At 38.3% G+C, this 18,124-nt stretch overlaps 1 protein-coding gene across 3 annotated transcripts; it reads left to right on the top strand.

Annotated features, from left to right (window-relative positions):
• Positions 1 to 1,565: 1,565 nt before the first annotated feature.
• Positions 1,566 to 11,579, top strand: amdhd1 (amidohydrolase domain containing 1). Of its 3 annotated transcripts, none has more exons than XM_012958873.3 (10): positions 1,566 to 1,668; positions 2,241 to 2,413; positions 4,042 to 4,148; positions 4,790 to 4,854; positions 5,087 to 5,364; positions 7,138 to 7,363; positions 8,506 to 8,630; positions 9,139 to 9,232; positions 10,079 to 10,239; positions 11,232 to 11,579. In XM_012958873.3, the coding sequence occupies exons 2-10, from the start codon at positions 2,277 to 2,279 to the stop codon at positions 11,335 to 11,337; spliced, it is 1,299 nt and encodes a 432-aa protein (XP_012814327.1). In that variant the 5' UTR covers positions 1,566 to 1,668; positions 2,241 to 2,276; the 3' UTR covers positions 11,338 to 11,579.
• The last annotated feature ends 6,545 nt before the right edge of the window (positions 11,580 to 18,124 follow it).

Consider the following 18,124-nt stretch of genomic DNA (forward strand, 5'->3'; position numbering starts at 1 on the left):
TCAGATCCGCCTTTCAGTGTTATTCAGCCTCATCATCATTAAGTTCGGTTCCAGGATACCTGCCAAAAGTTGTTTCTACCTTTCTTGTGAATCACAAATCTACTTGACCAGCTTTTTTCTGGAACCTTCATCTGAGCAGGAGAAAACATGGCACCGTTTAGATCTGGTCAGATTTATCTCAACTAATCTGTCTAGATCTAAGGACTGGAGAAAATCTGATTATTTGTGATTCCGGGGGGTAGTAAGAAAGGACAAGCAGCTTTAGTTGCTACCCTAAGCAGATGAATTGTCATATGCATCCAAATAACTTAGCAAGTTAAAAGATGAGGTGTGAATGCTGCCCATAGTAACCAGGAATCAACAATTACGGTAATATGCTAAAAAAATTATTTTATTTGCACCCAAACATGCACTTTCACATAGTTGGCAATGCATTCATCCTGTCCCTTCTGATAAATGGTGCATAACTGTGCATCAGGGCAGGAACTAGGGGTAGGCAGAAGAGGCATGTGCCAAGGGCGCAACTGTGGGGGGAGCGCTAGGCACGTACCTTCTTCACCTAACCCTAGTTTGGGTCCTTGAGCCCCCAGTGGCCGCATGTTCCACCACTGCTTGTATTACCACCCACCCCATCTTCTGTACAGACAGGTGCTCACGCATGCATGCTTATGCACATAATAGGGTTGATACACTAAAGTGCGATAAAACGAGCACTATTTATAGCATGCGCTAAAAATTTTATCGCTGCTTATTTTTCGCGTCTTAACGCACGATTCACTAAAAGGATATTTGCGTTAATTTAGACATGATGCTGTTTGCGTTATTTAAGTCGCAAAGACTATTTTCGTGCGGTATTTGACGCAACACGCGCTAACGCATTGCGCTACTTGTCGTGCGCTAATTAACGCACATGCGCTACTTATCGCGTGCATGCCATATTAGCCATACACACCATTACATTCGTAAAACTACTTTTTTTGCAAAATGACCATTTCCCTGCAAACTGGAGGCTACATTACATTAGGGCCAACGCATACTTGAATAAATCACACTGCAATGTCCATATTGTGTTGCCAAAAGCTCATGAACTGTACTTTTCTATAATTACCGCCTGCCCCAAGTAGTTTTTAATTTTCGCACAGACTAATGCGATATTTAGCACGTCTAATTGTTTGTGAATCATGCGTTAGTATTATTTCTGCGCGAGAATTAACGCAATGTGGTAAAATTAACGCATGCGGTTGTGCGCTATTTAACGCACGTGATATGCGACTTAACGCATGCAATAATACTTTAGCGAATCGCATTTTTTGGCGCGTCAATTTTAACGCAAAAAGCATGCGATAAGCGTTATTGCACTTTAGTGAATCAACCCTAATATCTCTAACTCCAATTTTAGTTTAAACCACTTTTGTGAATCCCCCCTCCCTTGTGTGGGAATGGAATGATACTACATCACCAGCATTTCCATGTCAGTGCAATAGCCCTGAAGGGGTTAAACGAGAATGTTTAAGGCAGTGGAACACAGATAAAAACACCTGTCAGTACAAGGTTACCTGATTGTGCTTCAGAGGTGTACAGAAACCAGTGAAGTGGGCAGAATGCTTATAAATTAAGCATTGAAATTAAATGGCAGCTATATCCAGTAACCAAGAAAGCAGACTCATTGTGAGGCTCTTTTGCTATTAGTACCATTTCTGTTTATCTTTGTATTCCAGATCTCTTTTTTTTCATGCTTCATTCATGCAAATAAATACATGTGATGCTAGGTGATGAGAATGGAAACCAGAAAAATGTTAGAATGGAGAGTTTCAGAGCAGAAAAGTTATATAAAAAAGAAGTTAATTTGTAAGTTAAACTTTCTTTTTAAACTGTTCATTTGTAAAATAAATTCACACATATGCTTAGCACATATTGCAGCTGGAGTAAAATCCCAGTAGAGGGCACTCTTTGTAAACATTTCTGGGATAGTCAGAAACACAAACACATTTTACCTTCAGAATTATAATTCCCCTAACTAAAAGCAAAAATAATGAAAAAAATGGCATTATCTGACACTGGTTGCATTTTGTGGCAGTAAAATGTAAATGGGATTTATAAAACACAAGCAACACAAAAAAAAAACAGAGGTGGTCATAAAGTCTGACCTGTCCTCCCATAAGCACTGCTTCACTGTGCAAATGCCAGTGATCAAACTGCTTCCTGCAGTCGCTTTAACTTTCTCATGTGTCTCACTAGAGAAGAAGCAACCGTGCTGCTAGCTACTTGCTGCTACAATGGCCTGCAAATTTAGATTGCTCTTGGAAAACGCTGAGCAGATTGTAGTCGTCTGCAGTAAAGAGGAAGAATATCTGCTTGAAGATGGAATGCAACATTTGGCAATACTGGAAAAAGCCAGCCTGGTGATTGGAAAGTAAGTTTGACAGGGCAATTCTTATAACTCTTGTCAAGGCAAACAGATGCCAATATACATTAATAATACATAAAGGTGCAGGGCTAAATTCACAAAGGTAAAGTAAAACTAAACTGGAGTAAGGAATAAATATGGCAAAACATTGTTGTACGGTGGTTGTTTGCACAAAATAGTGTCTCCAGTTTTGTTTACGCTTTCATTCTGAGTTTCAGTAAATTTGGAGCTTGAGGATATCGCCTCCTCTTTGATTTCAACTTCAGACTCTCCTACACTTCCAAATATTATTAAAATCAAGAATTTTTTTCGTCACAGCATGTAATTTATTTTTTTAATCAGTATAGAAAAATTCTACAAACTGTGCCAAAAATCATACCGATTGTTTCAATGATGAACTGAGCCACCAGAAAACTTGACACTATATGTCCTCTATCCCCATATTTTTCCTCATCTCTTTCCTCATTGTTCTTATTCTCCTAGTCTGTTCTCTTTACCTACTATTACCTAGCATGTTTTTCATTTCTTCTTTTTGTTCTCATACAGAAAAGATGAATGACAAAGATATAGGAAAACATAACAAAATGGTTGGGTGAGCAGGTAGGCCATTTAGGAATTTTCCTGGTGGGCCAGTCCAGAACTGAATTGTTTGCATCTGAAATAGATTTTTAAGCTGTGTTTTAAGTCATTTGTTGTAGCACAATTATTCACTCCAGCAATTTCATTCTTGCTTTAGTTGCACAACCTGAGTGTATGACATTGTACTTGCAGCCTATATAGCAGTATAGAAAGCTGGACTGTGTATCTAATTACATCTAGTTATATTTAAAGGGGTAGATTACGTTTAAGTCTTATACTTAGCAACTTTTCAACAGGTCTTTATTTGTTATAGTTAAATTATTTGCCTTTTCCTCTTCCTCTTTCAGTTTTTCAAATAAGAGTCACTTACTCTGACAGTCAAAAAAACGATTGCTCTGTGAGGTTACAATCATATTTGTTGTTTTTCTAATTACTCATCTTTATATTCAGGAACTCTCCCATAAATCTTTCAGTCTCTCAATCAAATCACCTTCTGGTTGGTAGGTTAATTTGGGCTGTAGCAATCAGATAGCTACCACTCAGTGGTGTAACTACAGAGGAAGCAGACCCCAGTCTGCTTTCTTTATAGCTACTGAAAATGTGCGCACTTCATTTATAGCTACTGAAAATGTGCGCACATAAGCGTGCACGTGGGGGGGGGTTAGGGGAGTGGCAACGTGTCATTACGCTACTGCTGTTCAGGCCCAATTCTATACCTCATTCAGTCTCTTACTTATTCTTAAAACTGAAATTTGAAAATTGAAATATGTAGACCAATAATAAACTTGTACTACAACTCTCTGTATCATATAAAACCTTATTTCAAGATGCAGAAAATCTATAATTTTGCTTTCAACTCACTTTGGTTTAACAAGGCATTAAAGATACAGCTGAGGATGGAGAACTGTTATCTTTCACTATTCTGTTTCCAGGATTTATTGCTGCATAGTGGTAAACACATCAGTCTAAATCAAGCCAGTTTTAGGAGATCTTAAACATAAAGAGCCTAAGATGTTCCCCAATCACAGTAAAAAAAATATTTTATGTTGTTTCAGTGATGGATTCATAAAAGATGTGGGACCTGCTGAGACCATCCGCAACCAGTTTTCTAATGCTTCATTTGAGAATATAATTGACTGCTCAGGGAAATGTGTTCTTCCAGGTGGGTGGAACATTCCTAGTCTGAAAACCTTATTATTTCATGCTATTCCTGGCTGTCCACTTGTTACTAAATTATGTTAATATCATTCAATGATGATTGAAGTTAGAGATCAACTGCAGAATGGTCCACTACTGCTTCCTATTGTCTGTTGCTCATTGGTCAACATTAGTGATGTGTGGGTCAAGTTTTTCTGGACTCAACCCTAACCTGCCCGCTCCCAGCCCAAACCCTACCCAACCCGGCTAGGCCCCTCTATTTATAGACCCGCGCCAGACCTGCCCATTGCACACCTATAAATTAGAAAGCCACCAGTGTTAGGTCACAGACGGGGAGGGCAAGCAGAAGAGCTCAAACAGAACCCGCAACCCAAAAATGTAGTGCAGAGGTCAGCCTGACCTCGCCCGACCTGTGGATCCTGCAGGTATCGGGCCAGCCTGCACATCACCAGTCAGCATACCACATTATAACTGTTTGAAGGGCATACAGTGCATTTAAGTCTTGCATGATAAAGTTCAATCAGAAAGTTACTTGAGATGACCTGCTAGACCAAGTAGGTATCAAGTTAACGCTTAGTGATTACCCTAGATTTTAATTTTCACTAAAATTTATTGTTTGAAAGGTGTATTTTATTGTTTTTGCAGGCTTTGTAGATGCACACACTCACCCTGTGTGGGCTGGGGACAGGGTGCACGAGTTTGCAATGAAGGTTGGTAGAACAAAATGTTGCCTTTTATGAAGGCCATATTAGTTTACATACCACTTTTCATACTAGTATTATTAATATTTCTTTCCTTTCTTTCTTCAGAAATACCTGCCTGGTCTTCAGAATATTATATATACTCTTTTATTATAGCTGTACATACTAAATAACCATAGAAAGTACATAGATGATTGTTGGGTTGTGTAATTAGCATGTATGGCTAATACCTCACTTGTAGCTTGCAGGTGCCACATATATGGACATCCACAAGGCTGGTGGTGGAATTAATTATACTGTTGAACACACCACTACTGCTTCAGAGGAAGAGCTGTTTTGCAGCTTTAAACATCGCCTAGAGAGAATGCTCAGAGCAGGAACAACATTGGTTGAATGCAAGAGTGGATATGGGCTGAAGCTTGAAACAGAACTGAAGATGTTAAGAGTGATTGAAAGAGCCCATCAGGAGTTGGACATTGCTGTTTCATCTACTTACTGTGGAGCTCATTCTGTGCCCAAGTAAGATTCATTGTATTCAATAAATTGTTCAATGGCATTGTAGTTTACAAAATGCTCAAAGTAGTCGGTTAACATCTTAAAGGAGACATATCATATCAAAATTAAGAATGTACTAGTGAACTATACTCCTCTAGATATAGAAGGATTGTGCTTAAAAATGTTGTGTTTCTGACTGATTTATCGAGAAATTCCACAAAAACCCCACTAGCCCCGCCCATCTGTTCCACTTCCTGCTGGCTGAATTCTCTAAACGTGCAGGGAGTCGGCGGCCCTCCGTACACTGCACTGTAGGATAGGAACCAATCAGCAGCTAGGCTGACCTGATAGGGAACTGAAGCCTGTCTGTGCTTGTGTGACTGCAGGGCTGTGATTGGCTATCCCACTCCTACTGTGCTTCTGGCAGGGACCGTTAGGACACGCCCACTCTTCATTTCACACTGGACGGAGAAGTGATACGATTTATAGGGAGCTCCAATAAAGGGGCCATTGTTACAGATAGGATTAATGTTTAGCCAAAAGGGAAACCAGCACCATATATTATTCACAATTACCTACAAAATTAGGGTTTTTCCAATTTATCCAATATGTCTCCTTTAATAGACATTTTGAATAGCAGTTTCCAGTAGCTGGCAAAAAAAAACGAATTATAAAAAACCAAGAGGTTTTGGTGCAGAATACTGTATTACAGATTTATTTCGCTAACATCTTAGAATCACAACTCTTTGCTTTATAATAGTCTGTCCCATTTTTAAGACTGTAACTTCACTGGTTCTAATCTAAAATAATATGAATAAGGTAAGAGTGTGGCACAAAAAGTCTAATGTGTGTGCCTCAAAGGAGTGGGACTTCAAGACTTTTACGCTCAAGGAAACAAAAGCATACAATAGAAAATAATTTTCTTGAATTTAGAACATGTATATTGGGATTTGCTCAACTATATTTTTCTTTTATGTAAATAGCTGTTAGACTTCGACATACATGGGCAGATTTAAAGAGGAACAAAACTTAACTAAAGAAGTAGGCTAGAAATGTTGTACGTTATGTTTTTAGCAGTGAAGATCTGTGCCACTAAACAAGCCCCAGAGCCATCATCTTTCCTGCTGATTCACTGCACATGCTCTGTGCTGCTGTCAGTTACTGAGCTTAGGGACCAACGCACAATATACTGTATATACAAAATATAAATGTTGCTATATATAGCAGATTAGTAATGTATTCAGATTAAGTGGTAGCTCTGAAACCAGTGCAATTAACATCAGAATTTAATAATCAGCCCTGTAGCATCAGTTTATATTACAGGCAAATCTCATTTTCTGCTTGATATTTTGCAACGACCCCTAAGCTTAGCTTCTCACACAGCTGCTCAGAGCCCACTCAGCATGTTATTGCTGCAGACACTTTCCAAGTTGGGGAACTCCTGTGACAGGTTTGAAGTCCTGGTCATAGCTGCTATTGAGATGCTGAAACTTTAGGCTGGTGCAATAAGTTCATTATATAAAATATGCCTTTAGTTCTACTTCTAATTCAGGTCTTTCAGATCAATTCAACAGCTTATCTGCCCTTGCATTGGGGCACCTGACAGCCTCCCCTACAAATATCTAGCCAAAAAATGGCTCAATGGCTTCATTGTAATGCAATCATTTGGCTCAGATTACAATGATATCGCCCACCTTAGGGATTGATTAGACAGTTAGTTTATTGATGTTCTGTGTTTGCATTGCCTGATAAAACAACAGTCAGGAGTCCTAATGTATTTCCTTTGCCCAACTTCAGGGGAAAAAGTGCTCAAGAGGCAACTGATGACATTATTGCTAACCATCTACCAGCGCTAAAACAGATGGCCCTGAATGGGGAAATCCATGTAGATAACATTGATGTCTTCTGTGAAAAAGGAGTCTTTGATTTAGATTCCACCAGAAAAATTCTTCAAGCTGGAAAGGCAATTGGTTTGAATCTAAATTTTCATGGGGATGAACTTAACCCAATGAATTCAGCAGAGGTATTGTAGTCCTAGGCTTTATTTTCTTTGTTTGTCTGTTGAGATGTATTTCACACAGGGTGATGGTGCCTATTGAATTTGTATGGTTTGGCAAAATGGAGAAAAGCAAACATGCCAATAGTGGGAGGAGGGATTCTCAGTGACACTGGGTAAAGCCCATAACATAATGTCCAGTCGTTGGGATATTGGCTATATACTTAATTTTGTTGTTAATCCTGGTTGGTGGACCAGGTTTTCTGTATGCTTTATGTTTGAACTTTGGGAGTTTGATACTAATATTGGTATTCTTACATGCCTACTGATGTGTGAAGGCAATGTAATAAATAAATAGGCATGACACATAACTAATGTGTGTCCCAAGCACCCACTTTCACATCATTCTTAAAACAAATTGGCATTCAGACAACATCTTTTTTATTTGAAAAAGAAAAGGCTAGAATGCTATGTTGTTGTTTTTCTTTCCTTCAGAACAAAAATTTTTTCTTGACAATCCAAGTAAATGTACTTCAAGAAATGAGAATTTGTGCAGGAATAGATAAGTTAAGTAGAAATGGTTTCTTTAAAAATGGTCAGTACTTAGTTTTGTACCTAGATATTAAGTCATGAGTAAGTTCATTACAAGCCAGATAAAACTTTCCATGGTTCCTACTTTGATTTTAGGACCATTTTAGGACTTCTGTACTAAATGATACTGTAGCTGGATACAGAAACAGGACTCGGGAACAATGCTCCCTCTTGGCTGTGTGCGCCAAAAATTTCATTTGTATGCACTTTTTAAAACCTTTTTTGCTGGCACAACCACACAGCTTAGAGGGAACATTGCCCAGGAAGTAGCTTAAAAATAAGATGCCACATAAAAAGAAACATAGATATTAGCACAAATAATGCGTAGGCAACAAAACCAGAAACATTTCATTTTAGAACATCAAATTATTTTCAAGAGTGCTGTGAAAAGTACATGTTTTTAAAATTCACATGCAATATCCATATAGAGTGTTCAGTCCCTTCATGCACATGAGGATATGTATGGAAAAAGAAGGGAAAACCTCATAAGAGTGAGGGGAAGGAGAAGATTCTTAATCTGATTTATAAATAGGGATTTAATTCATGAATTTACATTAATTTTTATTTTGAAATTTTAGCTGGGTGCAGAATTAGGAGCACATGCTGTAAGCCATCTGGAGGAAGTAAGTGATAAAGGGATTGCTGCATTGGCCAAAGCTAAATGTTCTGCTGTATTACTCCCTACAACTGCCTATATCCTCAGGTAAGGCATCTTCAAATGAATCTTTATTTACCGATGTGCTTTAACTTATTAACTTACCTTATTTTACTAACCTTATTTATGTTTCTGTGTATTAGTGCAATTTATAGTTTCTTGTCTCATTTTTGATCAGTGTTCATTTAAAAGATTTCATGAGAAGAGTATGGCATTAAATATGTTACAGATAATTGTCTTGTATCATAAAGAATTCAAAAGAATTTTTTTTTGCTGTTTTTTCCTTGTGACCCTGTTTAAACTCAGAAAGTAATTATTACAAAGTTGCAGTTAGACTGTAAACTAACCTTGTCAGCAAGTGAATCTGGTAAACAAGTTTGACCTGAAGAAGAGCCTTGTGAGACAAGAAATTATACACTGTATACAGCGTATTAGGTATGATTATAAGGTTCATAGTAAATTGTAAACCTGGACTCAAACTATGTAATTATTAATTAAATTATTTATTATTATTATTATGTGTGATTTATATCTGGATTTATTCCTTATTTTTTAGGCTCAAACAGCCAAGAGCAAGGGATATGCTTAAAGCTGGAGTCATTGTTTCTCTTGGCAGTGATTTTAACCCCAATGCATATTGCTTTTCTATGGTAAGCATTGCCTGGTCATTTTTTTTATTAAAGGGGTGATTCACCATTAAGTTAACTTTTAGTATGTTATAGAATGGTCGGTTATAAACCACTTTTCAATTAGTCTCAATTATTTATTTTTATAGTATTTTTTCAATTATTAGCCGCCGCCTTCTGACTCTTTCCAACTTTCAGCACCCAAAAAACTATTGCCCTGTGGGGCTACAAATGTATTATTAGTGTTACATTTTATAAAGTACTTTTCAAATTAGCTCCTATTCATATACCAGTCTCTCATTCAAACCACTCCTTAATTGCTTAGGGAATTTTAACCCTAGCAACCAGATAACTGCTAAAATGTCAAACTGGAGCTGCTGAACAAAAAGTGAAGTTATTACAAAACCAAGAATAATAATAAAAAAATGACTAACTGCAAATTGTCTCTGAATATTATTCTCTATATCATGCTTACAGTTAACTTAAAGGTGAACAACCCCTTTAACACTGAAAAAGTAAAGTTAATAGTATATCAAAGACAGAGCACCAAACTGAATTTCTTTGTAAAACCTTAATAAGTAGATACTAAAATAGATATTTAGATTGTAAGCTCTACGGGGCAGGGACCCCCTTCCTACTGTGTCTTATACCGCATGGCACTTATATATATATTTATTGTATTTATTTATTATATCACTTGTCCTCCCTGTGTGTAATTTTGTATTCTGTAAGATTGTACAGCGCTGCGTACCCTTGTGGCGCTTTATAAATAAAGTTATACTTACTTACTTACTTATATAATATAATAAATAGGTAATAAAAATAAACATGATTTTGATTGTAGTTTATTCCAATTATTTGCTATCTTAGCCTATGGTGATGCACTTGGCTTGCGTCAACATGAAGATGTCACTAAAGGAAGCTCTGGCTGCTGCTACCATCAACGCGGCGTATGCTTTGGGACGTGCCCATACTCACGGCTCACTGGAGGTTGGAAAACAGGGAGATGTTGTTGTAATTAATGCCTCACGGTATGTATTGATTGTTCACGCCAGAATTTGTTTCATTCAACTTTTTCATTCTATGAGTGGCAGGGAAAAAATATATTGCAGCTGATCATTCAATGATCAACTAAATTTGGTGTATGTAGCAACTCTAGCATTTCAAAAATGTATATAAGAACCCTTGAGCTAAGTCTCTTTTCTATAAAAAAAAAAAACATTGCCACAGTCTAACTGATCATGGAAGCAACATTTTAATTTTTGCAATGCACCAGCTCATTTGTTGTGGGAAATATCTGGAATAAGGTAAATACAGTATATATATATATATATATATATATATATATAAATTATTAGTACATATTATGACTGTAATGTTCGTGTCTTGTTGGGCTTACAGATATATATGACATTAAAAAAAAAAAGAAATAAACCCTACCCCTTTCTCAGCCTCCCCTCCACCCCCTTCCAAGCTCCCTCCCTGCAACAGCTATTCTGTTTAGAAGTCTCCTTGTGTGCTAACCTGCTATAAATCTACAGAGTTGCGTGCTGAGATTAACAGTGCCATCTTCTGTCTGTCTTCTGATCCTCTTCAGTCAGTTGTCGATATGGATCTTGTGGGAGAATGTGCAATTGAAGCTGATTCAGTCCTGGATTTGGCTGCACATGATCCTCCAAGATCTGTGACGCTGCTCAAACAGAAGAGGATCATTAGACAGGGAAAAATGGCCCCTTTGAACTCTGCTGTGCAACTCTGCAAACTTATGGCAGGTCAGGACACAGGGACTCTTCTGAAAAGAATAGATGCTGCGGGGAGGGAAATTGGAGGGTGGCTAGGGTTTAGTTCTCTAAGTAGTGCAGCATATTGGGTGATTGGGTCCTCTAGATGTTCTTTTCACACAGCTCTCTTTTATGAAAATCTTGAGGGCATTAGAGAAAAGCTATAATTGCTTAGTGAAAGTTAAAATTTTGTAAATGTAATGATTTATAGCAACTTGAAACTTTTTTTTTTTCTATTTTAGGTGGGAACATGTGATTTATCAGTTCGGTGGGCATCAGGAATTGATTGAATATGTTGTTATCAAAGGGAAAATAGTATACAAGAATGAAAATGTTCTCTGTCTGTAGAAAGGACATACTAAAATAATCTTTTATTAGATCAATGTCCTTATTTTTCACATCAATGTGTAAAGTATTTTTTCTAATTTCATATAAACCCACTACAGTGAATTCCAGATTATTCCATGATGATAATGAGTAATGACTTACAAATGTAAAATCAGTTTTCAATATTTAAATCAATAGAAAAATACATTTATGTCATTTATTTAGGGAATAGCTCAAAATAAATTTTTTTGCATTTTAAAATCTATGGGACTCTTTTTTAAAATTTCAAAATTCCAGGAATGTCTCTCTTTCTTCCCATTATACAAATGGAATAGTGAAGTACAGGTTGACAAAAAGTCAACCCATACCGACCCTAACCCATCCTCCACCCTCTTCCAACCCATACCCTACTGGACCTGGCAAGCTACCCACACCTGACCCACCCCTTCTCTGATGTCACTGAAGTCTGTTGGGAAGGCATAAGTATATAAAAGAGTGATGGCAGGTGGGCAGAAGAGGAATTAGTGCGGGCAGAGAGGGCCTTGGGCAAAGTTTGGCCTGCAACCTGCCCTCAACCCACAAAAAAAGCATTTGGCCAGCCCAAGCTCACCTGGCCCCTGAGCCGGCCTGTACACCAATAAAACAGAAATCATCGGTATGATGATACCTTACAAAGTTACATATAGTTACATACATCAAGTTCAACCCTTCCAAGTAAACCCAGCACACACAAACCTATACTGACCTATCTATACACTCACATACATAAACCATATATACCTTGATAAGCTAGCAAGGTTTTCAGGCAGTAATTGCTCATGTCTGTCATAAGGGTATTAAGGGGTTCCTACAGATAAAATAACCCTGTGTCCATTTGCCCTTAGCATTTACAACAGCATAATAACCTTCCACGCTTGCAACTTTATCCCAAGCTTTCACGCGTGATTCCTACTTTTATGTATTCTTTCCAAGCTTAGCTTTGGAATTCAAAAGTGTTTGATCCCGTTTTAAAACCTTTACAGGTTCTCTTAATAAAATTTTATTTGCAGAAACACAATATTGGATGTCCAATCATTCTGCTCTAGATAATAAACCACTTCAAATCACCCATGTCCCATTTAGCATCAGCTCTAATTAATCGTTGTATTGTGTCAAATACCTGCTCGTCATGTCTGTCTTATTTCAGTGTGGCCTTTATATGTAAGTTCTAATGAGCAGGGCTGTATTTATTATCTCTTTTGCTTGTATTAATCCACTTTCTTGTGTGAAGCTTTGTGGAAAATATTAGTTTTATAAATGCAACAATTGGCTTAGCCCAAATTTAAAAAATTGTTGATCTGAACTATTTATAGATTCAAGTGCTACTATTTTTTTAAGGTTTGTACTATGTGTAGTAAAACACATAAATCAATGAGACCTTTGATCTCATACAAGTGAGCAATACATGCTGTTTGCTGCTAAATGCTATGGATTACTAGATCTAGTGCAAACTTTGTGACTTTTTATTACATTACCCCCTTAATATTTATTCCATCGTACCTTTTTTATGGTTCATCTTAGCATGATCAGTGTAGGCACACTCACTCCCACACACACATCTAAAAGGATAAAGATTTATTTCATATTAAGATAAAAATTGTGTATTGATACCAGATTAAACAATGAAAGTCTTGAGCTTATGAGATGTTATGTTCAAAGGTTTAATATGATTTCTACTACTCACATACAATCAATTTATATAAATACCTTCTGTGCAGTATAACCTGTGTCTATAGTAAAATACAATAGGTGTAAGCCATTCTTACAGAATATGTGTTAAGCATGTATCATGTCTTTTGCCATTTTAATGGGACCCTGCAATCAGTAACCCAATAACTAAATAAATGGAACATTTTCTAATTGGACCAGCGTGGTTAGTGGAGTACTGCAGGGGTCAGTCCTTGGTCCTTTGCTTTTTAACTTGTTTATTAATGACCTGGAGGTGGGCATAGACAGTACTGTTTCTATTTTTGCTGATGACACAAAATTGTGCAAAACTATAAGTTCCATGCAGGATGCTGCCGCTTTGCAGAGCGATTTGACAAAATTGGAAAACTGGGCAGCAAACTGGAAAATGAGGTTCAATGTTGATAAGTGCAAAGTTATGCATTTTGGTAGAAATAATATAAACGCGAACTATCTATTGAATGGTAGTGTGTTGGGGGTTTCCTTAATGGAGAAGGATCTAGGGGTTTTTGTTGATAACAAGTTGTCTAATTCCAGGCAGTGTCATTCTGTGGCTACTAAAGCAAATAAAGTGCTGTCTTGTATAAAAAAGGGCATTGACTCAAGGGATGAGAACATAATTTTGCCCCTTTATAGGTCCCTGGTAAGGCCTCACCTTGAGTATGCAGTGCAGTTTTGGGCTCCAGTCCTTAAGAAGGATATTAATGAGCTGGAGAGAGTGCAGAGACGTGCAACTAAACTGGTTAAGGGGATGGAAGATTTAAACTATGAGGTGAGACTGTCGAGGTTGAGGTTGTTTTCTCTGGAAAAGAGGCGCTTGCGAGGGGACATGATTACTCTGTACAAGTACATTAGAGGGGATTATAGGCAGTTGGGGGATGTTCTTTTTTCCCATAAAAACAATCAACACACCAGAGGTCACCCCTTTAGATTAGAGGAACGGAGCTTCCATTTGAAGCAGTGTAGGTGGTTTTTCACGGTGAGGGCAGTGAGGTTGGGGAATGCCCTTCCTAGTGATGTGGTAATGGCAGATTCTGTTAATGCCTTTAAGAGGGGCCTAGATGAGTTCTTGAACAATCAAAATATCCAAGGCTATTGTGATACTAATATCTACAGTTAGTATTAGTGGTTGTATATATAGTTTATGTATGTGAGTGTATAGATTGGTAGGTGTGGGTTGGGTGTGCTGGGTTTACTTGGATGGGTTGAACTTGATGGACTCTGGTCTTTTTTCAACCCTATGTAACTATGTAACTACTTTTGCTTATTGAAAGGAAAAGTAATTTTAAGCAACTTTTCTAATTTACGTTAAGTAAACATTATTTAGTGTTTTTAAAGTTATGTGTAAAAGTAATGTGTATCTGGGTTAACTCATAATATAATGTAACAGGAGTCAATATTTGTTCAGGTCTGTTAATTATCTGCTTTGCAACATTGATTCAGGAGTCAGAGCCAGGAGAGCAGGGAATGTAAACTGCAAAACAAATACAGGTATCGGACCCCTGTACTGCTTTTAATATACAGATAACTGGAGCATTTTTAATTAATGTACAGTATATTGGAAAGTTGCTTAGAGATATATTTTCTTTCAGTATGCTAAATAGTTTTTGGTGGCAGACCCCTTTAAGCTGGTTTTTGTGTTGGTATGTTTGCAAGAATAATTGTCTATTATAGTTGAAGGGTTCAAAGCTCACCTCAGAATAACACATCATAACTTCAGCTTTTTATATACACAGTACATTTGGCATTACAATTCAGCAACACACTAACACTATTAATATATTGTATGTAGGCATTTTTATATTTTACAGAGAAATATAGCAGGGTATAAATAATGAAAAAATCCAAATATCTAACATGTACAGAAAGTGTAAACATGGGATTAAGCCCAGTAGAGAAGAATAAAATAGTTTCAAATGAACTGTTAGCTGCTAAAGAAATATGAGGACATTGTAGCCAGAAGATTGCTGTTAAGAGAGCTCTTTCATAATACAATGTGATGGAGGCATGCTTCAGATGAATAGAAAATAAGAGAAGGTAAAATGAGGTAGTGCTTACACATAATGACCTTAGGAACCCAGAGAGCACCAGGCCATAGCCTACTTTCCTTGTTTTCATATAAGCCTATGGGAAAGACTAAACCTCCAACAATGGGCATTATGCCAACAACTCTAATTTCATCTCAACAGACAGTGGGAGCCAATAAGGCTGATAATATAGTCGCGTGACCATGATGATTTATACATGACACCATTCAATGGATGCAAAATTAAGTAAGTTTTAACATTGTTAAAAAAGGTACATGCATAGATACATATTCCTTGCACCAGCCTGGTGTGATGAATAGTGTGCAAGTACTTGCTCTAGTGTGCAAGGTCTGCTTCTTCTATATTTATGCCTCTGTATAGGGTTCTGCCATGTCAGTGCATGCACTTGCACACTATTCATCACAGCAGGCTGGTGCTATGATGTCATGACTGATATCATGAATCATCATGGTCACATGCAGGGTTGGACTGGGCCAGCAGGACACTGGAAAAAAAACCCTTTGGGCCCCAAGCCTCACTGACCCCCTGCCGACCGTCCAGACTGTGTGTGCTGATAATTTCTTCATTAAATATAATGTCTGGTCTGTGTGCTTTATGATTAAATACAAAATACAAGACCTTTTGAAAAGGAGCCATTTTACATACATAAGGATGATTCTTTATGTATGTAAAAATGAATTGAAAATGGCTCCTTTTCAAAAGGTCTTGGGAGTGTGGGCCCACAAAATATTTTTGTTTTATGCTGTCTTTCATAGGTGGATTTTAACGAAGGCTTGGGAGGCTAAGCCTGTCAAAACCTAATTATTTTGTAAATCTACCTAAACATGTCTGCAACATCATGCTGTACAAGTTTCTAACTAAACATGAGGAAGGCTGCAGGTTAAAATCGTACATCAGCGTGCCACTAGCAGTTATCTGAGGGGATGGGAGGGGGTAGAGATATGAAGGGGTTCAAGAGTAAGATAATAATATACTATTAATGTACTCCATTTTGCAGGCTTAGTTCAATCTTCCTTAGTTCTTGTTCATACTTTGCTGCTCTTCACGGACATCCTTCCCAGTGCAAAATTAGCCTGCCGAGCAGGTGGAGGGGCTACAAGTACCTAAAATGACTGAGCCTGGAAAGCAAAGCTGAAAGCAGAAGGTGTGGAGTGCAATTTAATAATACAACAAATACACAGATTTTTAATAATATTTATATATAACTTGCCCCATACTGCCTGTGTGTCATACTCTGCCTGCCCCATACTGCCTGTGTGCCATTCTCTGCCTGCCATATGCTGCCTGTGTGCCATGCTCTGCCTGCCCTATGCTGCCTATTTTGCCAGTCTGTGCCATACTCTGTCTGCCCTATGCTGCCTATGTGTACCATACTCTGCCTGCCCTATGCTGCCTGTGGGTGCCATACTCTGCCTAGATTATACTGCCTGTATGTGCCATACTCTGCCTGCCCTATGCTGCCTGTGTGTGCCATACTTTGCCTGCCCTATGCTGCCTGTGTGTGCCATACTCTGCCTGCCCTATGCTGCCTGTGTGTGCCATACTCTGCCTGCCCTATGCTGCCTGTGTGTGTCATACTTTGCCTGCCCTATGCTGCCTGTGTGTGCCATACTCTGCCTGCCCTATGCTGCCTGTGTGTGCCATACTCTGTCTGCCCTATGCTGCCTGTGTGTGCCATACTCTGCCTGACCTAGGCTGCCTGTGTGTGCCATACTCTGCCTGACCTAGGCTGCCTGTGTGTGCCATACTCTGCCTGACCTAGGCTGCCTGTGTGTGCCATACTCTAACTGCCCTGTGCTGCCTGTGGGGGGTAAACCTGGCAGGAGTTTGTTAGCATGTGGAAATAGTTATTATATGGTCCCTAAGGTGTGTAATTATGTGCTGGGGGTTGCTGTGCTATTCACATGGGAGGCATATGGATTTAACGGAATGTCTTAATAAGACATAGTAAACATAATATGAACGAGGGGTTATATTCCTGTAGTGAGCATCAACCATTTGGGTTTTTGCTGCACTACCACCATTAATGTGGGTATAGTCTTAAAAGCTCTTGTGATAACATGGGTGTGGTTTTAAGTGTGTGCAGTTTAAATGAGGGGAGTGGTCAAAACTGGCTTCCATTATCAGCCTTCCGCCACGTAGGCCAGAAAAAGTCTGACACTCGGTACCTCAGAAGTTGGGCAGCACTGATTTAACATGTTGACTGTGTTTGCATATGGACACTTAAAATTTTTAGTCTCCGCAAACAAACAAAAAAAAATCAGCATCTGCCTCTGTTGTCTTCTTTCATATTTTGCAGACAGTGCTTTCTATAGAGCATTTATTCATTACCTCTTGCATATAAATCTATAAAGGCAGCTATACATGTGGCAACGGCGAGCTCTATCTGTCCAATTGGCCCACACGCTGGACAGATGGAGAGCATAGAAGGGGCCAAACATTCATGAGTTATAGGTCCTGAATTATTAAAGTTGAGAGCAGTGTCCTTACCAGGCTATTAGGCATTTGGCTTCTGTAAGAATCAGATTAACCTGTTTTTGCTGACAGTTCTGTATGTTTGGGAATGAAGCTCCCAACAAAAACTTCTCAGGGTTTAACCATAGCAGCTGTCTCCCTGTCAAAGGTTTTAAGAAAGCTAATACATCTTTCCAGTAAACTTGTAGTATAGAGCAGATCCAGAATATATGATATAAGGAGCCCTCCTCCCTGACGCTGTCTCCAGCAAATGGAGTGAGTACGTGGTTATGGTATCTATGCTTATTAAAAAAATATGTGCAGAAATGATCAAAACACTTTTCTTCTCTGCCAATGCACCATGCTCTGAATGACATGGTGCATTAGCAGATAAGATTTGTATACCTTTCCAATCCCTAAACTGATATATCCATAGTGCTTTTTCTGGCACTTTGTATGAACTAGCAAGCATGGGATCAATCCGTTATCTCACACAGAGCAGATTCCGGTGTGAAAGGCTGGTCCCATGCCTGCACATGTATGCAAGGGGCAAAGGCAGCAAATTGCATTAAACCGACTGG

Source organism: Xenopus tropicalis, chromosome 3 (assembly GCF_000004195.4).
Source record: "Xenopus tropicalis strain Nigerian chromosome 3, UCB_Xtro_10.0, whole genome shotgun sequence".
Lineage (NCBI taxonomy): Eukaryota > Metazoa > Chordata > Amphibia > Anura > Pipidae > Xenopus > Xenopus tropicalis.

Bases quoted from the DNA above. Each gene is read 5' to 3' on its own strand.
- amdhd1 (XM_012958873.3), top strand. From the start codon at position 2,277: ATGGCCTGCAAATTTAGATTGCTCTTGGAAAACGCTGAGCAGATTGTA. The intron at 7,364-8,505 runs GTATTGTAGTCC...TTGAAATTTTAG, and splicing joins ACCCAATGAATTCAGCAGAG to CTGGGTGCAGAATTAGGAGC. The intron at 9,233-10,078 runs GTAAGCATTGCC...TTGCTATCTTAG, and splicing joins ATGCATATTGCTTTTCTATG to CCTATGGTGATGCACTTGGC.